The sequence below is a fragment of the Pistacia vera genome, unplaced genomic scaffold, assembly GCF_008641045.1.
Source record: "Pistacia vera cultivar Batoury unplaced genomic scaffold, PisVer_v2 Contig869, whole genome shotgun sequence".
NCBI classification, from domain to species: domain Eukaryota; kingdom Viridiplantae; phylum Streptophyta; class Magnoliopsida; order Sapindales; family Anacardiaceae; genus Pistacia; species Pistacia vera.
Genome location: NW_022196744.1, coordinates 1 through 22,500, shown reverse-complemented (window position 1 = coordinate 22,500; position 22,500 = coordinate 1). Strand labels below are relative to the sequence as shown.

Genomic DNA, 22,500 nt, shown 5'->3' with positions numbered 1-22,500 from the left:
TATATTGTTTTAATGAATGATTGTTGTTGGGTTTGTATGCGCAGCGAGTTAAGGAAGTGACGGTTCCCCATTTCTTAAATCACCAGAACAATAAGAAGTTCACTGCAGAAGGCTTATCTGCTCTTACACATAATGAACTTCGTCTTCAATCCAAAGAATGGATAAAGCGCACAGCAGAAGGATGCTCAGAAAATGCAGTTCTTATTTCTACCGTCGCATTTGCGGCTGCATACACAGTACCAGGGGGTTCAGATGAGAAAACTGGTTTTCCAATCCTCATCAATCACCCTTTCTTTGTGGTTTTCACCATATCTGACGTTTGCGCTCTCACATTATCTTTGGCATCTGTGGTTACATTTCTGTCAATCCTCGCATCGCCATTCAGATTCCAAGATTTCAAGCACTCACTTCCCAATAAACTGACGCTAGGCTTCACATTTATGTTCCTGTCTGTGACCATGATGATGGTAGCATTTGTAGCAACAGTCATGCTCATGATAAAAAATAAGGAAAGTTGGGCCAAAGTTGCGCTATACACCTTCTCTTTTATCCCAATTGGAATCTTTGCACTATCATATTTTCCTCATTATATAACAACAGCAACATCAAGAGCTTGCAAATACTTGCACGAGAAGACAAAGCAGTTGATTCCTCGAAATATTTTGGTTCCACTGAAGAAGATCTGTTGCCTGTCCAACCGTCCCAAACCCGGAGATACCACCTCTTTCATTCCATGATTTCCTCTAGCAATGCTGCTAGCTACAACATAAGCTTGAAATTTCTTTATCATTTGCATGGATATCGTGTCCCTTAACATAATATATTCCCGCTGTTGGTTGAAATAAATGCTTAGATTTATTTTATTAAGTTATATTCGTGTATGTTATGTAAGAAATAAAATAATTGAATTATTCATATAATAAGGCTTTGTATGTATGAAGTATATATGACCTTACAAAGGCGGCGATGAAGATAGAAGAGAAAGAGGAGTTCTATATTCACTCTTTTATTTATTTTTTCAGGTATTAATTTATATAAAAATGTTTATAAAATTTGTGTGTTCTTTATATGAACTTCGCAGTTTATTAACTTATTTTGTATGGATAATACTATACAAAATTTTTTTTAACTTTTTTTAATCACATCTTTTTATACAGAGATTTTTATCAAATTTCTTTATAAATATACTATTATTGTTTTGTATGTGGCCTTCGTTGATATATTTATGGTAAATTCTTGAAGTTGAAACCAGAAGTTAGCAGAGTCGATGCGTCCTCCTCCTGAAAGTCGGTTTTTCTTTGAAGAAATAATCAAATACACTCAACAGAAGAGCCTCCCAGAAGGCCGGGCATTACAAGCTCAAATTATCAAAGCTGGTAAATCTTCATGCACATATCTTGCAAATAGTCTCGTCCATTTTTACGTTAAGTGCGGTCAGTTAACTAAAGCCAAGCTCGTATTCCAAGGCATACAAAACAAAGACGTTGTCTCATGGAACTGTCTCATCAACGGCTACTGTCAACAGGGTTCCGCCGGATCCTCCTCCGTGATGGAAATTTTTCAAAGCATGAGATCAGAGAACGCCTTCCCAAATGCCCACACTTTCACTGGTGTTTTCACAGCCGCGTCGTATGTATCCGATATTTTTGGTGGTCAGCAAGCTCACGCGCTTGCTATCAAAACCTCTAGTTTTTACGATGTTTTTGTGGGGAGTTCTCTTATGAGTATGTATTGCAAAGCTGGTCTTGTAGTGGAAGCTCGCAAGATGTTTGATAGAATGCCGGAAAGAAATTCCATTTCGTCGACTACAATGATTTCTGGGTATGCAATGCAACGGATGGCGATGGAGGCTTTGGGGCTTTTTAAATTGATGCGTACAGAAGATGAGAATGAGAATGAGTATGTGTTTACAAGCATTCTAAGCGCTTTGGCTGCTCCAGAGTTTGTTGATAGCGGAAAGCAAATACATTGTCTCGCTTTAAAAAATGGGTTGTTAGCGATTGTTTCTGTTGCCAACGCCCTTGTGACTATGTATGCAAAATGTAGGAGCTTGGATGATTCACTGAGGACGTTTGAATTGTTAGGTGATAAGAATTCTATCACGTGGTCGGCGATGATCACTGGTTATGCTCAGAGTGGGCATTCTGATAAGGCCTTGAAGTTGTTTTCTAATATGCATTTGAATGAAATGAAGCCTAGTGAGTTTACCCTTGTTGGGGTTCTTAATGCTTGTAGTGACATTGCTGCTCTTGAAGAAGGAAAGCAAGTGCATGATTATTTGTTAAAGTTGGGATTGGACTCTCAAATATATATTCTCACTGCTTTGGTTGATATGTATGCAAAATGTGGTAGCATTGTTGATGCTCGGAAGGGGTTTGATTATTTACAAGTACCAGATATGGTTCTGTGGACTTCAATGATTGGAGGTTATGTACAAAACGGGGAAAGTGAAGAGGCTCTAAGTATGTATGCTAGGATGCAAGCTCTAGGGATTTTTCCTAATGAACTAACTATGGCCAGTGTCCTGAAAGCGTGTTCAAACCTTGCTGCTTTGGACCAAGGAAAGCAAGTTCATGCCCGTACTGTCAAGTATGGATTTAGTTTAGAAATTTCAATTGGAAGTGCTCTTTCAACCATGTATTCAAAGTGTGGGAGTTTGGAAGATGGGAACCTTGTCTTTAGGAGGATGCCTGTTAGGGATATTGTGTCATGGAATGCAATGATATCCGGGCTTTCCCAAAACGGACATGGTAATGAAGCTTTGGAACTTTTTGAGGAGATGCTAGTGGAAGGCGCAAAGCCAGACTATGTAACATTTGTGAACATTCTCTCAGCTTGTAGCCACATGGGATTGGTAGAGAGAGGTCGGTTTTATTTCAAGATGATGTCCAATAATTTCGGCATTGTTCCAAGAGTTGAGCATTATGCTTGCATGGTTGATATTCTGAGCCGTGCTGGAAAGCTCAATGAAGCTAAAGAATTTATTGAATCAGCTTCCATAGATCATGGTATTTGTTTATGGCGTAATTTATTGAGTGCTTGTCGAAACTATCGTAATTTCGATTTAGGTGCCTATGCTGGAGAGAAGCTAATGGAGTTGGGGTCACAAGAATCATCTGTTTATGTGATATTGTCAAGCATTTATACTTCCTTAGGGAAGTTGGAAGATGTGGAACGGGTGATGAGGATGATGAAACTTCGAGGTGTGAGTAAGGAGCCTGGGTGTAGCTGGATTGAAATTAAGAGTCAGGTCCATGTGTTTGTTGTTGGAGATCAAATGCATCCGAAGATTGGAGATATACGTGCGCAGATCCGAAGGTTAAGCAAACAAATGAAGGATGAACGATACCAGCCTCTGCTGATTTAGTTTTGTGACCTCTTGTAGTTGACATACCTCATTTGTCCTCAGCCAAAGATTAGGAGCAACCAAATTTTAACCTCTAAATACATTATTCTCAGTTCAATTTAAACTTTTTGATCAAATAATTATTTGACATTGTATATTAAGTAAAGATCTCAAACTCACTTATTCTAAATCACCGGTAATCCAATTGCAAGTAACCTAATTGGATAACTCAAGTAGTTGGACGAATATTGAGACATGATTAAGGCGCTCTCAGGTGGAATAGCCTAATATGCAATAATTTTAGAAATAAAATGGTTTGATTTTCATTATTGATAATAAGTAGTTTAATTTATTTCAAATTTAAAAATTGATACTTTTCTACACAAAGACGGTATGTCGTTTTGGTCTTTTCCTTTTCCCCCGCTCTAGGGTTTTATCAGGGGATAGAGGGAGTAACTAGAGCAACTTGACAATGGAAACCTCAAACATTTTGCTAATACCTCTCTCAACTGATTGAACATGGAAAACCAAGATATCACCTCCGAGAAATTGCCATCACTATTACAGCCCCCGCCCCCTCAACAAGAACCAGACCCTAAAAGGCTGAAAATGTCCACCACCACGACCTCTGATGATGGCGAAGCCACCACAACCAGCACCACCAGAAAACAAAGATACAAGCGCCGTAAAATTGCTATATTCTTCGCATACTGTGGCGTGGGCTATCAAGGCATGCAAAAAAATCCAGGTGCCAAAACGATTGAAGGGGACCTCGAAGAAGCCCTTTTCCACTCCGGTGCTGTCCCCGAACAGGACCGTGGAAACCCCAAGAGATACGACTGGGCCCGCTCGGCTCGGACTGATAAAGGCGTCAGCGCCGTGGGTCAGGTCGTATCGGGCCGATTTTACATCGACCCCCCTGGTCTCGTTGAAAGATTAAATTCAAATCTTCCAGCTCAGATTCGGATTTTTGGGTACAAGCGTGTAACGGCGTCATATAGTGCGAAGAAGTTCTGTGATCGGAGGAGGTATGTATATCTTATTCCTGTTTTTGCTCTAGATCAGTCTTCGCATAGAGATAGAGAGACTGTTTTAGCTAGCTTAGGATCTGGTAATGAGCTTGTTAAGTGTTTTGAGTGTTCGGAGAGAGGCCGCAAGGTAGCGGGTCTTATGGGTAAGCGTACTTATCAGTTGGGCATGCCGTTCAACAATGAAGTTGCTAATTTAAATTCTGAAGTGTCTGGTGGTGATGATAATACAAAAGATGAAACTACGCAGGAAGTTAAAACGAATTGTGAATCCACAGAGGAGGTAAATACAAATTCTAAATCTGAGATGGAAACTCAGGATTGTGTGGACAATGGGACAGTCGATACTAAAGGCTATGTTCAAGAGGATAATAATGATGTCAATGTGGGATCACCGGATGGTTCCAAGGTTGTGGGGGAAGGGCAACTTAATGGAGAGGAGAACTCTCTAACAGAAAGTGGCTTTTGTTATGGTGTGAAGGAAAAGGAGAGGTTCAACAGAATCTTGAAGCATTATGTAGGGTCTCACAACTTTCATAACTTCACCACCCGAACAAAAGCTGAAGACCCTGCTGCTCGTCGCTACATTATTTCGTTTGATGCAAACAACATTGTTAATGTCGAAGGAATGGATTTTGTTAAGTGTGAGGTTGTGGGGCAGAGTTTCATGCTTCATCAGATTCGGAAGATGATTGGGCTTGCTGTTGCAATAATAAGGAATTGTGCTCCAGAGTCACTAATAGAAACTGCTTTACAGAAGTACGTACCTCATTAAATTGTTCAATTATGTTTTGTGTTGAAATCGAGTTGTTTTTTCTCCCTAATCCTAGCAATCTAATAATCTATATCCTAAAATGCTATAGGGATGTCAACATTAATGTACCTACAGCTCCTGAGGTTGGCTTATACTTGGATGAGTGCTTTTTCTCATCATACAACCAAAAGTGGAAAGACAGTCATGAAGAGCTGTCAATGAAAGACTATGAAGAAGAGGCAGAAGACTTCAAGATGAAGCATATATACTCTCATATTGCTTCTACTGAACAAAAGGAAGGAGTTGTTGCTTTATGGTTGCATTCTTTGAATTACCGAAACTATCCTGATTTACGATTCGTCAAGAATGAAGACATCATTGACAAGAAAAATAACAATGAAGAGCCCGTTGACGGGAAAAACAACACTGAAGATCCCATTGACAGTAAAAATAACAGTGAAGACACTATTGACAAGAGAAATGGCAATGAAGCAACCATCGGGAAGAATTCTGAAGTGAACGAGGTGGCTGAATGAATTGTCAATCCAGCAAATGGATAGGCCATTTGATATTTGACTTTTTTGCTCCGGTGGGTCTGTTTATGTTTTGGTTATTTATAAACTTATTTACTTATATAGACTTTTGTTTTTCTTTTTGTGACAAAAGAATGTCAGCTTTATTTCTCATTTGATGCATGATATAAACACGTTGTTAATCTAAACTTAATGAAAGGCCGAGTGAAATAATTCTTCTTGTTATACATTGATTATGTTTTAAGGTCAACATTTTAGATTCTTATCTCAATTGAAATATCATTTCTTGAAGCAAATTGGGTACTTATGATAGCCGACACTGAAACGGTATGCAAATGCAAGGACCCTTGGTGGACTATATTGAGAATTTAATGTAGTTATTGTAGTGCATTCGCTCATGGCCTTATCACGTGTCGGAGAACTTTTATCTAAGAAACTGTAGTCAGAAGCCCATTGGCATTCCGTTCTACTCATAGCCCAATCAAATCCTAACCGTCCACATCAGCCTATCCTGACTTCCATGTAAATATCACTATCTGTGCACTTTTAACATTTCCGCTCAGATTTTCCCTCCCTCTATCCTCTGCACCAAAAAATCAATTAGGCGTTAGTCTTCTCATTGATCAAAAGTGAACAAAAATCGACGAAGATGGAGGTGGATTGGACCCAACTGCCGCCAGAACTGGTGGAAACAATCTCCAAAAAGCTCACAATCTTCAGCGATTACATCTACTTTCGAGCAATCTGTAGCAATTGGCGGTCATTTATTCCAAAAATCCCTAATCACCTCCCTCCTCAGCTCCCTTGGCTCATGCTTCCTCAATCACAGCCCCACCAATCACGTCGCGCCTTCTTCAATCTCTCCACCGCCAAGCTCCACTTCCTCAACCTTCCAGAAGCCTCCCACCGCAAGCGCCACTGTGGCTCCTCTCATGGCTGGCTCGTTATCGTCGATGAAACTCCTGCTGTTCTTCTGGTCAATCCCCTGACACGTGTCAAAATTAATCTCCCTCCGTTAATTACTTTTCCCAACGTGGTTAGTTTTAGTTATTCTGAAATCGGCAGAGAATACACACTTTCGTCTTCTCTGGGTGACCGTTACAAACTTAATTTAAGACAAATGCGTGACGCCTTCATTAAGAAAGTTGTTCTGTCTTCGAGTCCAGCCAAAGATTCTGGTTTTATTGCGGTTGCTATTCTTAATCGAACGGGTGATTTGGCTTATTGTAGAAATGGAGGCCAGCCTTGGACAATAATTGAGGGCGCACAGTCTTATTCTGAAGATGTGATATATAAGAAAGGATTATTTTATGCAGTTGATAAGGGCGGATCAATTGCAGTCTGTGATGTTAGCGGCGAAGTACCTAGGGTTTCAGTTATTCAGATGCCAAGGCAATTTGGAGGTGACATGCAGTATTTGGTTAGTTCAGAAGATGAATTGTTATTAGTTACAAGATATTTAGGTCTTGATTTTGATTTTGAGCTTTATCAGCCACATTTGATCTATAGAACTATAAGGTTTGAGGTTTTCAGGGTAAATTGGAGTGGACCACAGTGGGAAAGAGTGAGAAGCTTGGGTGATAAGGTGTTGTTTATTGGAGAAAATTCTTCTTTGGCTCTGTCAGCATCTGATTTTCCGGGCTGCATTGGAGATTGCATATATTATACCGATGATTACTCAGAGACTAACTATGATGATGTTTATGGAGAACATGATTTGGGAATTTTCAAGTTATGGGATGGAAGCATTGAGCCGTTGCCCTGTTACCCAAGGAATTTACATTATCAGTTACAATGGCCTCCACCGCTTTGGGTTACACCCAATCCCTGCTGATTTGGCTTGAATGTAAGTTCAAATATCTGTGATGATGGCTTGAATGTAAGTTCAAATATCTGTGATGATGGCTTGAATGTAGATTCAAATTTGTTGATTGGTGTGTATTTCAAGATGCAAGCAACTAGTTTCCCTGGTATCAAGCTTGTTATGTTTCGATTAGTTGTGGACTCATTGTCAAGGGTGTATGTTTTTGAAATTTAAACTCTGTTGATACTGCTTCATGTATATACAATTGTGATATATGCAATAATACTGTGCAGACTGTAATCTTGGCGTAATAACACCGGTGAGCACAATCACAAAGTACCTCTTTTTATTGGTTTTTTTGTGTAAACTTTGACATCTTTTTTTTCTTTTCTTTTGTAAAGATTGTGATATGATATTTAATTTGTAGAAGAAATTTTAAGATTATAGCATAATAACTTTTATAGAGGTGATTTGATGCAAAGCTAGATGATGTTATCATATCATACATTGACAACTTCTTTGAGAAGTGAATGCTAGAGGCAAGATTTTGGGATCTCAAGATGCATAAGGCACAAGATACAAATTCAGAAGGCTTAATCCTCCCAAAAAACATGTTTAGAATATTGGCTTCTGTCTGTGTGAGGTGTGTTTTCCCATTGGGCAAAGTAAAATTTCCAGGTAACTAGTTCTTTCTTTCAAGCAAAGGGCTTTTCCTATTCATCAACCAGTAACTACAATACTGGTGCTTATAAGAGGTGTACTTAGTGAAATATGGTTTTGCCTTTTTGGTGTTTGTCCTCTCACTGTTGATTCCATGTTCATTAAATAATCCGTTGATGGAGTATTCTGAACATGTTTATACTTAATTTTTAAAATATTTTAATTAAAGTTCTCATGGAATGGCTTCCCATCCGTGATTGAGCAATGAGCATTAGCTGCATTTTCTTGATTCTTTAATGAATATAACTAGCTGCAACTGCAAGTTTGTCTTCTTCTTGACTTAGGGTATAAGTTCAATATTTTTTAAGGTCAATTTGTACAAGTTTTTAACTTATCTCGGCTTCACGCTTCCATTTGCCAACACGACACTCTATTTACAATGGGAGGGAGATTTCTAAATTCCTACAATGACACACAACCTAACCGGACTTCTGCATCCTTTTTTTGACATATACTATGCAATACACCGCATTGAATACATAGAAACTGGAGAGTCTGCTGAAGGAGCACAGAAAACTCTTGGATAATCACTCTCTAATCCATAGTCAACCATGGGCCGGCACTCCAGCTCCTCCTCCTCATCATACACAAACTCTGGCATCTCAATCTCGTTTCTCCTCACATGCTCCCATAGAAACTCCTGCCTGTTCATATATTTTACCTTCCCATACAACCTGCATTAAAAAGTTCATCTATTAACCTGACAGTTCGATTGAAGTGTGCATTGACACGCTTTAGTTTTTTTGGATGCTAGTGTGTTAGAATTGGTCAAAAGTGCCACAGCATCAAAGACAAAGGCTAAATGGGGCCAAGGAAATATGATTTGAGTGATGTGACTAAGCGTGCTCTAGACACTGAAGAATCTTACCCTCCACTGAAAAGGAGTCGACCAAAAGTGGCAAGGAAGAGTCTGGCCTGTAGACTCGGGTGCACGAAATAAACGGCCTCCAAATCATCCTTAACGTTGATCGGAACAGCATCGTAGATTGATCGTAGGGCCGAGATTCCAGGGAAGTTTTCGCTCCTTTGAACACCTGTGTGCACGTACACCACCGAGAATGGACCTACCTTTAACTTGGGGAAGATCTTTTTTTCCAAATACTTCTTCACTACCTCACTGCTCACAAGCCGAGCTGATAAATCAAACACCCGCAATTCAATCTAATATTTAAGTAACAGTTTAAAAGAAAAAAATAAATAAATAAAACAACAGTGGACGTGCATGATACCAGGGAAGATCTTGCCAATAACGCGAAGAATTTTACGACCACGTTTATCTCTGCCTTGGATCTTGAAGACTTCAAGTTTGTCTAAAAGACGTTCTTGGTCTGGTTGAGAGAGGGTAACGGTAGAAGAAGAGGAGTTCATATTATGAGTAAAGTAAAAGGAAGTTTGTTTCTGTGAAGTTTGAGAGGGAATCTCTTACTAAAAGAGTTTTAAATGCAGCAAAAATATGCGGTGAAGAAGGTGGGTTTATATAGTGGAGAAGGCGGCATGGTGACTTATCCTTCCTGCCCTAAAAGACACCGAGGGTAATATGGTCAGAGGAGTATATTCTCAAGCATCTTCCGTTTTGGATCGGACTGGGTCTGACTCGACTCGGTGACTATCCACTGAGTTGCTGACACGTTACGGGTCCGTTTGATCTTATTATGATCTTATCTTGCTTCCTNAAAAATAAATAAATAAAACAACAGTGGACGTGCATGATACCAGGGAAGATCTTGCCAATAACGCGAAGAATTTTACGACCACGTTTATCTCTGCCTTGGATCTTGAAGACTTCAAGTTTGTCTAAAAGATGTTCTTGGTCTGGCTGAGAGAGGGTAACGGTAGAAGAAGAGGAGTTCATATTATGAGTAAAGTAAAAGGAAGTTTGTTTCTGTGAAGTTTGAGAGGGAATCTATTACGAAAAGAGTTTTAAATGCAGCAAAAATATGCGGTGAAGAAGGTGGGTTTATATAGTGGAGAGGGCGGCATGGTGACTTATCCTTCCTGCCCTAAAAGACGCCGAGGGTAAAATGGTCAGAGGAGTATATTCTCAAGCATCTTCCGTTTTGGATCGGACTGAGTCTGACTCGACTCGGTGGACTATCCACTGAGTTGCTGACACGTTACGGGTCCGTTTGATCTTATTATGATCTTATCTTGCTTCCTTTTCCTCAGCTATCAAGAGCAAGAAAATAAGGACCGACCGGCTAAAATTGTATTAAAAATTTCCACGAAGATCACTTTCATATAAATATTCAATCCATAAGTAAAAATACGTCCCATTATAAAATGAAGTTGAAATTTTCAACCAACTTATCACAACGAAGCTTCCTCCTGTTCTGTACCGAATATAAAACGGCAACGTGTCAAATAAGTTACCCAATTGACAGATATAAAAATTGGCTATTTGTTTCAAAGGATCAAATGGGAGAGCTTCCTAGCTGAGATGTTTCTTGACCAAATGTTGAAGCAACGAAGATTAATTTCAATGAACGGACCAGAAAAATCGAATAATTTGATCAATCTAATTGTGAGGCTGGGTGTTTTCAGAACTGTACCTGGATGGTTGGATCAATATCAATAGTATGGTGAACGCGGGCCACATTATTGAAAGCTACGTCAGTGCCTCAGTCGTGTTTGGGCTCAATTGAGAGGATAGGGCTGGCCGGTTGGGCCACAACTTAATTAATAATATCCTAAAGACAAATATATTAAATGTACACACACTGCACCGGTGGTGAACTGAAAGTTTCTATTTTGTAAATCATAAATATACGTATGAATAGTGCATTATTTGATAGGTTTGATGTGAAAGATACCCGTAACATTAAATCAAACTATCAAAGGAAGATTTATTAAATTTGAGTAATTGGCATGCAATTATGCGAAGCTCAAATTAAGCTATTTTGTCAGTGGACATCTCCACATTTGACCTCACACTAGAAGAGTTGTTTTAAGGTTTATTGTCTGACACCCAAGATTTAAACATGTGATCATAACGGTGAGATACTATATTAATTATCTACAGGAATTAGTTGAGGTATATACATGAGAATTAGTCGAGATAGAAACATACTAACTTGAACAAGATTGGAAATCTTAAAAACTGAGACAAATTATAATCAAACGATAAAGGGTTTGCAAGCATGCTACTCAGAGAGTTGATATATTAAAAACTTTTGACATCGTACAAAAATGGTTTGATTTGGGTGCAGGGAAAGACACAGTGTGCCTCAGATATAAAATAAGGCCATACTCTATATCACATGTGACTTATGAAGCATTATCTCGAATAAAAGAAGTGCAAACAAGAATGCCAATTGGGCTCAATGAGAGCAAGTTGATGCTTTCATGGGTTTATCGACAAGATCTTCTGCGTCAGCCCAAAGCGGAGTCTCCTCTTAGAATTAAGTTCAGCCTGTCCTGGTTCGTTAAATCGAGTTGAAGAGTTGCAGGAGAGACAAATATGCCACTGGACATTGGTTTCGAAGACCCGACTGATTTAACTTTTAATAAACATCATGCTGATCATTTTATGTTTCCTCCTAGAACTCAAGGGCTCTGTTTGAGATCATCTATTTATGCTATATCAACGGCCAAGAAGACAAATAAGCTATGAATTTCACCCCCCTCGAGGATATGATGCAGAGGGTCACCAGTAATCTCCACAAGAACATAAACCATTGGCAAAATGGTGAAACCGCTTTGAATCTCGGATTATGATAGTTCGCTTCTCGATCAAGGATACAAATTTGGCCATGCTGTGACAATCACCACATATTCGCAAGTTTTTTGTGATAATTAATGGCATGCTAACCTCAGTAACTAAAAGGCCAAATGCAATGGCTAACTTTTCACTGTGTTTATTGATCATGTGCTCTTTCACTTCCTCCTCAACATCATGTAGGACATATTCTGTTTTAGAAGCAAAACCAGCTACTCGAATCTTCCCAATCAGTTCTTCCAACTTCTTATAGATTTTTTCTGACTCTAAATGAGATTGATCACCCACTACAAAACGATGAATCACATTTCCATGTTCAATAAAACTGCATCCAGGGATCCTGGTGAGACCTCTCTCCTTCATTAGCGCCCTGACTCTTGCAGCTTCCTTCCACAAACCAGCTGCAGAGTATATATTTGACAGCATGATATAGTTTCTAGAATCAGATGGATCTAAAGCAAATAATCGATCAGCAGCTTCCTTACCAAGTTCAATATTACCATAAACCCTACAAGCACCAAGAAGAGCCCCCCAAACACCAGAATTTGGCTCCATCGGCATGCCTTTAATCAGATCATAAGCATCACTTAAAAGTCCAGAGCGACCCAGAAGATCAACCATGCATGAATAGTGATCCAACCTAGGCTCTATCCCATACACTTCAGACATATCCTTAAAATAATCCTTCCCCTCATTGACAAGCCCTGAATGACCACAAGCACTTAACAAATGAGTGAAGGTAACATGATCAGGCACCACATCTTTCTTCACCATGAGCTCAAAGAACTCGATAGCTTCTCTTCCACGACCATGCACAGCATAGGCTGCAAGCATAGCAGTCCAAGCAACTTTATCCAGATTGATCATTTCCCTAAAAACCTCACGCGAAGCAGACAATCTCCCTAACTTTGAATACAAACTTAAAAGGGCAGTTGAAATTGTTACGTTTGCAATTAGACCACATCTCAACATAAAACCATGAACCATATCAGCTAATTTCCCTATACCTAAATCTTCATAACCTTGAAGTAATGCCAACATGGTGGCCTGATCAGGCTTAATTTCAGCCCTTCTCATTAAATTAAAAAGTCTCATCCCTTCTTTTGCAAATCCATTCTGCATATAGACTGCAATAATTGAATTCCAAGACACTAAGCTTTGCCCTGATATTGCCTCAAACAATCCACAAGCCTCATTTACAAATCCACACTTTCCGTACAAGTTAATAAGAGCATTTACGACTTTTGGTTCACATAGCATACCCAATTTCAACGCAATCCCGTGAATGTATTTACCTTCATCGAGAACTCTCATGTCAGTACAAGCTGAGATTATAGATAAAAGCGTGAAATCATTCGGCTGCATAACCTGTTCAAATTTCATCCTATTAAATGCAATCAAGCATCTAAAAACATGCCCATTTCGTGAATATCCTGAAATTAAAGAATTCCAGGAGGCCAAATCCTTATCTGGCATTTCATCAAACAGCTTCTCTGCTTCTTCTTCACAACCTAGTTTGAAATAACATGACACCAGTTGATCACCAATGAACCCTTCTCTATAATTTAAAGATTTGATTATACGCGCATGAATTGCACGGCTAGAAAAGACAGAAGAGCAAGAGGTTATAGCAGCAATAAAAGTAGAGACAAGTGAGTCCAAATTTGAGTAAGTATGAAACGGGAGAAAAGATTGAGAGAGTTGGACATTGCAAATTAAGAATCTGAACTTGAATACCCTTAATGCAAGTGACGAACAAGAAGTAACCTTTATCATCTCCCATCATTCAATTTCTAAGATTCATCGAGACAAAAATAAAACCATCAGCTCACATGAAATGAAGAATACGTGTTTCAAGTCCCACATCGCACAGGTATAAGTTACTGTACTGTCAACAAGCTACATATAAACATACAGATGATAGTGTTAAATTCATCTTTGCGCTTGGGGCAATGACGCAGCTAGTGAGGTTCTAACCGAGGCGCGTCAATTGCTGGTTGAAAACTATTTCCAAACCCCCTCAAAGGCCAGGGTTAAGCCCTGGCCTTTGAGAATTTCTGGAAGGGCTCCCTCCGGGGTAAAGCCCTACAAATCTTAAGTCTTAAATTTGTATATCTTTCACATGCCCGTGAGCCCTTACTTTGATAATTAGCAGGCCCATGGGCCCTTACCATGAAGATTAGCAAGATAAATGAACCTTTACTACATTGAATTGCAGGCCGACTAGCTGTCTTGGAATGAAGAATTATGTGCCCGTTTTGAAACGTAAAGCTGCCGACCAATGAATGACTATTGAATCAGAAGGGAAAATAATTAATTAAAGGAAAAGCTTACCAATCACTATGGATAAGCATTGATTTCAGTTGTTGAAGATCATTAAATAACTGAAATTAATATTTAATCCTTAAGATAGTATAAGGGCAGGTTTCCCTTGAGTAATATAATATTAAACTTTTACCTAAGGAGTTTGTCTTTTATAACTAATATTACTTTAACAGTATTTTTTCACAATTTTTTTTTCACAACACAATAATTCGTCATAATAAATATCACACAAGTTTTACATGAGTCTCATTAATTAAATTGTAAGTTAATAAATTATAAACCGTCGAGAAAATTTGTGAAAAAACATCGCTAGTATACTGTTACCAACATATATAGTCGGCTACTCTGCTGTATAAATAATCTATAATTTTCTTGTGCCACCCAGTCAAGCTCAGGTATGAAAGGCTGAGACATGTTTCAAAAACTTTCAACTGATATAAAGATGATCCTGAGAAGCATTTGACCAAGTATCGAAAACTAGCGAGCTTTTCCTTACAAATTCACGAATGAGATATACCTATCCTAATAACAATCACAGGTTTACTCGAGTGCCCTATAGAGGATAGACCAATCCCCAAAAAGAGTTTTGCAGAGATCTTACAACAGGTGTACGCTAAGATATGTTTCAGAACAAGTAACCCAAGTGCATGTCAACATTTGGATTTTGGAGAGAGACTCAGAGGGAGGGAAGAGAAGAAGCAAATCAAAGCAGCTTACATTGTTCTGCAAATATGTCAGGCTTCGAATGACACGAGAGAGGGAAAGAGAAAGAGAAAGAGGCGACTGGGGCGGTTGTGTGTAATAATGAACATAGTCTGTGAAAATTAAATTAGCATCAACTAGCTTAGGACTTTGGCCATTCAAAATGACACAACTAGAAAAATCCAATTTTGTATAACCGTCACCCTCCCACGCGTCTAGCTCTTTGCTTTAATATTATCTTTGCTCTGACTTATTTCACTTTAATTACAATCTTTTATCTCAAATCATTTCTTCTTTACCATTATTATCCTCGTTTTTCTCTTCCCACCTGTTCTTTGTCTTTTCTTCACTTTTCCGGCGAAGTCGCCGGAAATACAATGTCGTCACCGGCTAAAATCAATGCTCGGAGTGCCGTAGAAAATAAGCAATATCCTGCGCCAATCGCTACCCACGAGATCCTTATTCAAGACTCCACAGTTTTTTGGGACAGTCTCAGGCGCTTCCATTTTCTAATGGGCACCAAGTTCATGTAAGCCTTCTCTCAGTTAATTTTTTTTCCACTTCACAACTCTCTAAGTTTTTCTTCTTCTTCTTGCTTCTTTTTTTATTTTAATAATGATTTTCGCATAGAATAATAAACTGCTCAGAATGTGACGTTCGTGGNAAATCATTTCTTCTTTACCATTATTATCCTCGTTTTTGTCTTCCCACCTGTTCTTTGTCTTTTCTTCACTTTTCCGGCGAAGTCGCCGGAAATACAATGTCGTCACCGGCTAAAATCAATGCTCGGAGTGCCGTAGAAAATAAGCAATATCCTGCACCAATCGCTACCCACGAGATCCTTATTCAAGACTCCACAGTTTTTTGGGACAGTCTCAGGCGCTTCCATTTTCTAATGGGCACCAAGTTCATGTAAGCCTTCTCTCAGTTAATTTTTTTTTTCCACTTCACAACTCTCTAAGTTTTTCTTCTTCTTCTGCTTCTTTTTTTATTTTAATAATGATTTTCGCATAGAATAATAAACTGCTCAGAATGTGACGTTCGTGGAAGTTATAATATCATTTTAAAGTTGGGTTTTTAACTAGGGTGTTTGAATCTTCTGACCTTTGCATGTTGAAGGATTCCTGTGATTGGAAGAAAGGAGCTAGATTTGCATATTCTGTATGTGGAAGTTACTCAGAGGGGTGGTTATGAAAAGGTTTCTCTCTATAATCCCTTTATATACTTTCACAATTTAAGACTTTCAAGTGTATTATTTTTTTATTTACGAAAATAAAATGCTGTACAGGTTGTTGCAGAGAAGAAATGGAGGGAAGTAGGTGCTGTATTTATGTTCTCTCCAACTACAACAAGTGCTTCATTTGTGTTAAGAAAACACTACTTCAGTCTTCTTTACCACTATGAACAAGTTCACTTCTTTAAGATGCAGGGTCCTCTGAGTATACCCTCAGGTAGTTGATTGTTTTCTGATCCATGTTGAGTTTTCTCTAATCTAGCCGTATTTATGGGTAACTGTCATGTTTTCCTTGTCGTTTTATTACCTATATTTAATCTGATCACCGTCTGCTTTTTATGATTTCAATTTGGTCTGTTTGTGGGTCTAATTTTGTTACTTTGCAGCTGCATTTTCTGTTACCAGCCCTTCCAGACCTGACCTGGCTCTAGTGGAATATTCCCCAACTATTAACGATTATCCGGATTCACATATTGATGGTAAGTTTGTATAGTCTGTGAAAGAAGAAGATAAAGTATCAATTACCCACCACAGAAGGCTTAGCTTTATTTTCTATATCCTAAATTTTGGCCTTAGTTTTATTATGTTATTAATGAGCCTATTTGATAGCAGTTCAATTTCAGTTAGATATGTTGTGCCTGTTGATTTATGTGTCTTTTTTATTTTCCCTTTCCATTGCGGACCCACTACGCATTTATCTTTAATTTTAGATATGTGGCTATATGCTTGTTGACGTTGTCTATATTTGATTCAAACTTATCTAACAACTGAACATCATTTAGAAATGAAATCTTTCACCTTACTGCTGGAATTTGATAAATTTATGTGTAGAAGATTATGACATCTTTTTTTCCTTGACGACAGCTTGTAAATCAAAAGTAAGTAATCCCTCTTACTGCCAATCTACCATGAAAATCCAACAGTCTTTAATAAGTATAGAATTTTTGCCATGAATTCTTAACAGTGAACTCTTGCTTGAGTTCATTGATTCATTAACCTTTGTGATGACCTTCTGGTAACAGTTTAACTGAATCGTACTGTCATCATCACAACCTTCTGTGCAGGCTCTTCTTGTTTCACGGCAATTGGAACAATTGATGGAAAATTTGATTGTGGTTATTTGGTGTCTGTGAAATTGGGTTCAGAGACTCTTAGTGGTGTGCTTTATCATCCAGAACAGCCAGGTCCTTCCACTTCGGTTCCCCAATCTAATGGTGGTGCTATAGTACCATACTTAAGAAACCGCAAACCTCGCCATTCTGGTCGTCGGAAGAGAAGCAGAAGAAGGGGAGACCCCAGCTATCCGAAACCCAACAGAAGTGGTTATAACTTCTTCTTTGCTGAAAAACATTATAAGCTCAAATCTCTCTACCCTAATAGAGAACGGGAGTTCACAAAAATGATTGGCCACTCCTGGAACAATCTCAGTGCTGAAGAGAGGAAGGTAACTGCAAATAAAGGAGAAGTTTTTTTTTTAAGTATTTTCCCCGCAAATGAAATGAATTGAAAACTTGCATTTCTAGGTGCAGCTTAAAACCAGTGTTATTCCTGCACTAATTGGAATCAGCTGACTCTTTTCTCCATCTCTTTTAATTGGTGGTTGACATGAAGTTAATTATTTTATAGGTTTACCAGAACATCGGATTAAAAGACAAGGAAAGATACAACAGAGAATTAAAAGAGTACAAGGAGAGACTGAAGCTCCGGCAGACTGCAGAAGTTAACGAGTGATTAGTAGAGCTCATGAATAGGAAGATAAAAAATAGCCAGAAAATTTGGTGCCCATCTCTTATGCATTAGAAACCTATATGCAAATATAAACTGTTATTTAGGACTTGGATCCTATAATACATACATGCATTCAGCTGAAACTGTTTCTCGGAATCCTGGTTAAATTGATGTTACTCTTCTACCTTATATCCGTCTTTAAATTAACTGTCGCTTTGATGAATACAAGTGATTAATTGCTGTATTTAACAAAGGTGAAATATGCCTCTGAAATAAACGAGGCCACCTAAGGCTAAGAGCTGCTGCTGCATTAGTGATTTTTAACCTGATAATTGGTGAGAGGATTAATTATGTAGCAACCAGTCAACCACCAAGCAGCCATTATACTTTGTCAGTTTTCAATATTTAACATGTTAGCTACCACTTAACGGTGAAATTCACGAGTCCCACTTGACAAACAGTGAAATCAATTATAATGGACGGTTAAGAAGACACGAAGCAGTCCTTTCTACCACTCAAAATTTATGATGGCTGTTTAAAGTTTAAAACTTCAATTTTTGTAAAAGAGTTCGTTGAATTACTTCTGTTCTGTCCCTAAGAAAACACTGTAATCTACTGTACCAACCACCAACTCTTCTGAAAAATTTATTCCGTTGCTCAGTTGTTTACCTGATCTTAAAAGCTTGAACGTAGAAAAAGCAGTGGGTTATCACTTATCACACTGTAACAGGGTCGTTTCAGCTTTGACAATAAGAAAGATAGTTTCTATAAACAATGGACCAAAAAGGCAAGAAATTTGGCATGTTTTGTCTATGGGAAAAAGATCTCCAAGTAATGAGTAGTACAACAAATCAGATTATTCAGGCACGCTTGTTAAGACCATGAAAGAAACGGTGTTTTCTCCTCTTTGAATGCTTCCCAGAAGCTTTTGACATGACATAGGCTACAAACTGGACCTGCAAAGAGCAGCAAATGTCAATATAAGAAAGCAAAAACACAGCAACTATAAATAAACACTTCTTAAATGTTGTAAAGAACCTGAGAATTGTTACGTATGCCAAAATCCTCAAGTGCAGAGTTCTCATCGAGTAGCTTCTGATTTTGGTGAGATAAGCAATAATTTTTCCAGACGTGCTTCCTGTAAACAAAACCATCATAATTGATTAACTTGCTTGATTGGATGATGGTGACAAGCAACAATTCTAAACATATTATTTCACCCTTAATCAGTTGCGAAGGAAGGAGCAATAAACGTACCACGAAATGTGGCGATGACCCATTTTGGACTGCTCCATTTCGTTCACTTTTTTCTTAATTGCAAGTTTCAATTCTTTCACTGTAGCCGAATTCATCAGCGCCACGTCTCCAAACGTAACCATAAAACCAACCAATTAAGATCAAATTATGTTACAAAGCAAACGAATGATGCATTTACAGTGTTTGTTAAAACGTCAAGCTGAAAACTTTAAAGCGGGTGGGAGTGGGACAAGTACCAAAGGAAGTGCCATCCAATTTGAGAACGGAGATGCGCATAGCGCTGCCCAATTCGAGGCTGATAAGGGTGTCCACGTCGGATAATGTTGGTTTCTTAGGAACATCGGCAAGTACGGGATCATCAAGAAGAGCAGCTAATGTTGAATTCAATCTAGCCTTCTTCATATTGTTGCTGTTATAACCTCCCAACTCTTCATCTTTTGCATCAGATTCCATCATCAACAATTTCTGTCTCTGCTCCTCTTTACCGCCTTATGAGTATACCCAACAAATTTACAAGCAGAAACTTTGGTTTTTGTTGGTAATAGACGGAAAAACGTGCTCATTTATAGACACAGTCGAGTTTGAATCGGCTTTCCTAAGTTCAACTCGGCCCATTCTCCCCGTGGGCCTTGCATTTATACTTAAAGATAAAGGGTATCTATATTATAATCATTCAACAAAGCGGATGCTCAAAATTTTCAATCTTGACAAGTACAAATCACAGAGAGCTGCCCAATTGGTTTGTTTTCGTTTTCAACAAGAAAGCATAATCCAATGAAATTATTGATCGATTGAAATCCACAGGTAGAAACTTATATGCCGTAATGAAATTTAATGAGTTCATCAAACACATAAGAGAAGAGACCCTCTTATTGTAGCAAGAACTTAAACAAGACAAATTACAAAAAATAAATAAACAAGTAGAGATCAACAACAACAACCAAATTCAAGTACTCTTCTGCATTTCAACCACCTTCTTCCAGGATTCTCTACTGGAAATCTCACCCCACCATCTCCCCACGTTCTCTCTAGAAGTGAAGAGCTCTCCTCGATCAGTGGCATTCACTAAGTACTGGGTGTTAGGCAAGTGTGAAAGATCGGCCAAAGAAAATTCATCACCCGCCAAGAACTGAGTCTCGCCCAGCCTTTTTTCGTAAACATCAAGAACTTTTGCCAACTTCGCTTCGCTTTGTTTGATCAGACCCTCATCTTGCTTGAGCTTCATTCGAGGCGCAAATGCTAGTTGAAACACTAGAGCAGAACTAGGTGGGTTAAAGCTTTGCCCTTCAGCTTCCAACCACTGATCTATGGATGCTTTTGCCAATGGGTTTGTCCCGTACAATCCCTTATTACCCTTTTCTTTGTATTTCTCACATACATAACGACAAATTGCTCGAGACTCTGGTCTCACATAAACGAACACAATTCCATAAATTAAGAATACCAAATGGAAAACAAGGAAAACAAGGAATCTGATTAACTGAAATAAATAAAAATGGATAAAAGTTACCAAAGAGTGAGATGTTCTCATCTTGAAAAGCTGGTACTTGACCAAAGGGCTGTCACATTCGAAGTGAGAAACAAAAATACTGCATTTGAAAATAAAAAAGGAAATTCGTTTGAGGGAGTACGTACCTGGATCTTGATAAAATCGGCCTTCTTGTGTTCGCCTTTGGCCAGGTTAATTGAAATGAGCTGAAAATCCACATCTTTCTCCAGTAGACAGGCCAGGACTCGAGACACGGCAGTGGAAAGTGGCGGACCGTATACTTTTACTGGAGTTGCCATTGGATTTAGAAATTGTGATAGTTTAGTTAGAGAGAGTCCTGCTTCTTTCTTTTTACATGGCTTCCATGTGTCTTCTTGTTTTGTTTTCAACCATACAGAACCTTGAACTTGTCCCTGCCACTTTATCCCTTACTTAAAGCAAGTAGTTGCACATGGGCAAAAGAGTAAAAGCAAACCCAACTGTTGGGACCAAAATCACCAGGGGCTTCAGGCTTCAACGTAACCTGTATTACAAATACTGGTTAGCCCAAATTGAAATGGGCCTTTATTATCTATCCAGTTTTGATGTTATGATTAAGTGGACAAGCCTCAACAAGCTAAAAGGCTGCTAATCCAATTCGGCGTTTCAGAATGCAAATTTTCTCTCGGTTTTGAATGTTCTCGGTAGGTGTTACTATGAAAATGCCTTTAATATGAGATTTGAGTTAAGGTTACAGTTGCATACAAAGACTCAATAATAAACAAGATAATGAGAGTTGTTATAGTAGTTCGGATGCTCAAAACAATTCTTACAATTATTGTTTTCTTTTATATGAGTATTCTTGATGATTAACCAAGTTACAAGAGGTCGCGAATTGCGAACGGAATTACATAAGCTTGGTATTTGGAGAAAATATTAAGCTAGTCACTTTTTCGTGGGTTTGTCTTTGTAATTTGTTTTGTTCAAGTCAGCAATCCTTATTTTGTGAGGAGGAGTCCTCTATTTATAGCTGCTGAATTCAAGGTAATGATTACAAGTCTACAAGTGGGTAGGTGCCGTACATGTCATTCCTTGCATCTCATTGGCTAATAACTTAGGAAATATCCTTAAATTATATGGGGTTTAGATAGGTGTGTAAACCACATTCATTCATAGACAAAACTTGAGCCTGCTGAGTTGGTGACAACCGTATTCTCTCTGTTTTGGAGCGACGTGGTAGATTCTGGGTGGCGTAAAGTCTTCCTAAATTTTTATTGGTATTCATTAATGTAAGCTTATGTCAACCTTGATTTTTTAGACATAACAGTTTTGAATGGTTTTGATTGAGAGCTAACTATCAAAGTTGCATTAATTATGCACCAATAGTTTCAGAAATTGCTCATACAGATGCAGAGTAGCTTGTTTTTATTTCATAAACTGTGGTACACGGACACACTCACATATTTGACATTTGTCCCCATCACCTCCTTGATCTAGGAAACTACAAATTAGAAACCTACCTTTTTTTTTTTTTTTTTTTTGGTTGAAGAAGCTACGATAACAAGTTTGCTGTTTATTAAGGCCACAATTGAAGGGTTTGCAGACTCCATGACGACACTGCCTTCTTTGATGTCACGTCATCACTGTAAGGATTATATAATTGGCCATGTAAAAAGATTTAAATACCATTGGCACAAGCAGTCCAATTTGAAGGAAGCCTATTTGATGTCAAATTTGGCATATTGCGGACATTCACATCAAGTGGTAGCATACGATATTCAATACCAAGATCTTTAAAGGCTCTGATCATTTCTTCAATCAGCTGTGCTCTCCTTGTTACTCTCTCTCCTGGGTTCTGAAAGTTCAATCTGTGTTGCACCCACATT

The 22,500-nt window shown here is 38.5% G+C and overlaps 9 protein-coding genes and 1 non-coding gene across 11 annotated transcripts in view; 6 read left to right on the top strand and 4 right to left on the bottom strand.

Annotated features, from left to right (window-relative positions):
• The window catches only part of LOC116118982 (ankyrin repeat-containing protein ITN1-like), a 1,538-nt gene extending 665 nt beyond the window's left edge, over positions 1 to 873 (top strand). The window contains exon 2 of the mRNA XM_031404938.1: positions 45 to 873. Within this exon, the coding sequence (XP_031260798.1) occupies positions 45 to 737 (693 nt within the window). The 3' untranslated portion in view covers positions 738 to 873. The remainder of the gene's footprint in view (positions 1 to 44) is intronic.
• Positions 874 to 970: 97 nt separating this feature from the next.
• On the top strand, positions 971 to 3,504 carry LOC116119005 (pentatricopeptide repeat-containing protein At2g33680). Its single transcript, XM_031404965.1, has 2 exons — positions 971 to 1,022; positions 1,243 to 3,504. The coding sequence occupies exon 2, from the start codon at positions 1,268 to 1,270 to the stop codon at positions 3,365 to 3,367; it is 2,100 nt and encodes a 699-aa protein (XP_031260825.1). The 5' UTR covers positions 971 to 1,022; positions 1,243 to 1,267; the 3' UTR covers positions 3,368 to 3,504.
• Positions 3,505 to 3,745: 241 nt separating this feature from the next.
• On the top strand, positions 3,746 to 5,879 carry LOC116119011 (tRNA pseudouridine synthase A). The gene is made up of 2 exons (XM_031404971.1): positions 3,746 to 5,133; positions 5,238 to 5,879. The coding sequence occupies exons 1-2, from the start codon at positions 3,866 to 3,868 to the stop codon at positions 5,662 to 5,664; spliced, it is 1,695 nt and encodes a 564-aa protein (XP_031260831.1). The 5' UTR covers positions 3,746 to 3,865; the 3' UTR covers positions 5,665 to 5,879.
• Positions 5,880 to 6,223: 344 nt separating this feature from the next.
• On the top strand, positions 6,224 to 7,723 carry LOC116119002 (F-box protein SKIP23-like). Its single transcript, XM_031404961.1, has one exon. The coding sequence runs from the start codon at positions 6,311 to 6,313 to the stop codon at positions 7,493 to 7,495; it is 1,185 nt and encodes a 394-aa protein (XP_031260821.1). The 5' UTR covers positions 6,224 to 6,310; the 3' UTR covers positions 7,496 to 7,723.
• A 713-nt stretch (positions 7,724 to 8,436) lies between these two features.
• Positions 8,437 to 10,084, bottom strand: LOC116119003 (ganglioside-induced differentiation-associated-protein 2-like). 2 transcript variants are annotated; one of them, XM_031404963.1, is made up of 3 exons: positions 9,899 to 10,084; positions 9,054 to 9,318; positions 8,437 to 8,859 (listed from the first exon to the last, which is right to left on the bottom strand). In XM_031404963.1, the coding sequence occupies exons 1-3, from the start codon at positions 10,035 to 10,037 to the stop codon at positions 8,640 to 8,642; spliced, it is 624 nt and encodes a 207-aa protein (XP_031260823.1). In that variant the 5' UTR covers positions 10,038 to 10,084; the 3' UTR covers positions 8,437 to 8,639. The 2 variants fall into 2 exon arrangements, with proteins under 2 accessions (XP_031260823.1, XP_031260822.1); XM_031404962.1 differs by lacking the exon at positions 9,899 to 10,084 and adding an exon at positions 9,415 to 9,653 and having other exon boundaries at positions 8,442 to 8,859.
• Positions 10,085 to 11,294: 1,210 nt separating this feature from the next.
• LOC116119008 (pentatricopeptide repeat-containing protein At5g40410, mitochondrial) lies at positions 11,295 to 14,091 on the bottom strand. Its single transcript, XM_031404969.1, has one exon. The coding sequence runs from the start codon at positions 13,674 to 13,676 to the stop codon at positions 11,829 to 11,831; it is 1,848 nt and encodes a 615-aa protein (XP_031260829.1). The 5' UTR covers positions 13,677 to 14,091; the 3' UTR covers positions 11,295 to 11,828.
• On the top strand, positions 13,835 to 13,985 carry LOC116119016. Its single transcript, XR_004126257.1, has one exon. It is a non-coding gene; the product is annotated as a U4 spliceosomal RNA (small nuclear RNA).
• A 1,511-nt stretch (positions 14,092 to 15,602) lies between the features above and the next one.
• On the top strand, positions 15,603 to 18,078 carry LOC116119009 (high mobility group B protein 9). The gene is made up of 6 exons (XM_031404970.1): positions 15,603 to 15,839; positions 16,047 to 16,125; positions 16,216 to 16,378; positions 16,548 to 16,640; positions 17,226 to 17,605; positions 17,788 to 18,078. The coding sequence occupies exons 1-6, from the start codon at positions 15,688 to 15,690 to the stop codon at positions 17,890 to 17,892; spliced, it is 972 nt and encodes a 323-aa protein (XP_031260830.1). The 5' UTR covers positions 15,603 to 15,687; the 3' UTR covers positions 17,893 to 18,078.
• A 536-nt stretch (positions 18,079 to 18,614) lies between these two features.
• LOC116119012 (U11/U12 small nuclear ribonucleoprotein 25 kDa protein) lies at positions 18,615 to 19,656 on the bottom strand. The gene is made up of 4 exons (XM_031404972.1): positions 19,383 to 19,656; positions 19,147 to 19,252; positions 18,928 to 19,027; positions 18,615 to 18,845 (listed from the first exon to the last, which is right to left on the bottom strand). Exons 1-4 carry the CDS (start codon positions 19,600 to 19,602, stop codon positions 18,750 to 18,752), a joined length of 522 nt encoding a protein of 173 aa, XP_031260832.1. The 5' UTR covers positions 19,603 to 19,656; the 3' UTR covers positions 18,615 to 18,749.
• A 287-nt stretch (positions 19,657 to 19,943) lies between these two features.
• LOC116119007 (glutathione S-transferase PARB-like) lies at positions 19,944 to 21,054 on the bottom strand. Its single transcript, XM_031404968.1, has 3 exons — positions 20,782 to 21,054; positions 20,657 to 20,705; positions 19,944 to 20,547 (listed from the first exon to the last, which is right to left on the bottom strand). Exons 1-3 carry the CDS (start codon positions 20,932 to 20,934, stop codon positions 20,093 to 20,095), a joined length of 657 nt encoding a protein of 218 aa, XP_031260828.1. The 5' UTR covers positions 20,935 to 21,054; the 3' UTR covers positions 19,944 to 20,092.
• Positions 21,055 to 22,500: the final 1,446 nt, after the last annotated feature.

Coding starts and splice junctions, on each gene's coding strand:
- LOC116119008 (XM_031404969.1), bottom strand. CDS start 13,676: ATGATAAAGGTTACTTCTTGTTCGTCACTTGCATTAAGGGTATTCAAG.
- LOC116119009 (XM_031404970.1), top strand. CDS start 15,688: ATGTCGTCACCGGCTAAAATCAATGCTCGGAGTGCCGTAGAAAATAAG. Junction 16,379..16,547: donor TCCTCTGAGTATACCCTCAG/GTAGTTGATTGT, acceptor GTTACTTTGCAG/CTGCATTTTCTGTTACCAGC. Junction 17,606..17,787: donor TCAGTGCTGAAGAGAGGAAG/GTAACTGCAAAT, acceptor ATTATTTTATAG/GTTTACCAGAACATCGGATT.
- LOC116119007 (XM_031404968.1), bottom strand. CDS start 20,934: ATGGCAACTCCAGTAAAAGTATACGGTCCGCCACTTTCCACTGCCGTG. Junction 20,706..20,781: donor CCGATTTTATCAAGATCCAG/GTACGTACTCCC, acceptor CGAATGTGACAG/CCCTTTGGTCAAGTACCAGC. Junction 20,548..20,656: donor TGAGAACATCTCACTCTTTG/GTAACTTTTATC, acceptor ATGTGAGACCAG/AGTCTCGAGCAATTTGTCGT.
- LOC116119011 (XM_031404971.1), top strand. CDS start 3,866: ATGGAAAACCAAGATATCACCTCCGAGAAATTGCCATCACTATTACAG. Junction 5,134..5,237: donor ATAGAAACTGCTTTACAGAA/GTACGTACCTCA, acceptor AAAATGCTATAG/GGATGTCAACATTAATGTAC.
- LOC116119005 (XM_031404965.1), top strand. CDS start 1,268: ATGCGTCCTCCTCCTGAAAGTCGGTTTTTCTTTGAAGAAATAATCAAA.
- LOC116119003 (XM_031404963.1), bottom strand. CDS start 10,037: ATGAACTCCTCTTCTTCTACCGTTACCCTCTCTCAGCCAGACCAAGAA. Junction 9,319..9,898: donor TATTGGCAAGATCTTCCCTG/GTATCATGCACG, acceptor TTGATTTATCAG/CTCGGCTTGTGAGCAGTGAG. Junction 8,860..9,053: donor CGACTCCTTTTCAGTGGAGG/GTAAGATTCTTC, acceptor TTTTTAATGCAG/GTTGTATGGGAAGGTAAAAT.
- LOC116119002 (XM_031404961.1), top strand. CDS start 6,311: ATGGAGGTGGATTGGACCCAACTGCCGCCAGAACTGGTGGAAACAATC.
- LOC116119012 (XM_031404972.1), bottom strand. CDS start 19,602: ATGATGGAATCTGATGCAAAAGATGAAGAGTTGGGAGGTTATAACAGC. Junction 19,028..19,146: donor GGTCATCGCCACATTTCGTG/GTACGTTTATTG, acceptor TTTTGTTTACAG/GAAGCACGTCTGGAAAAATT. Junction 18,846..18,927: donor GCATACGTAACAATTCTCAG/GTTCTTTACAAC, acceptor TGCTCTTTGCAG/GTCCAGTTTGTAGCCTATGT.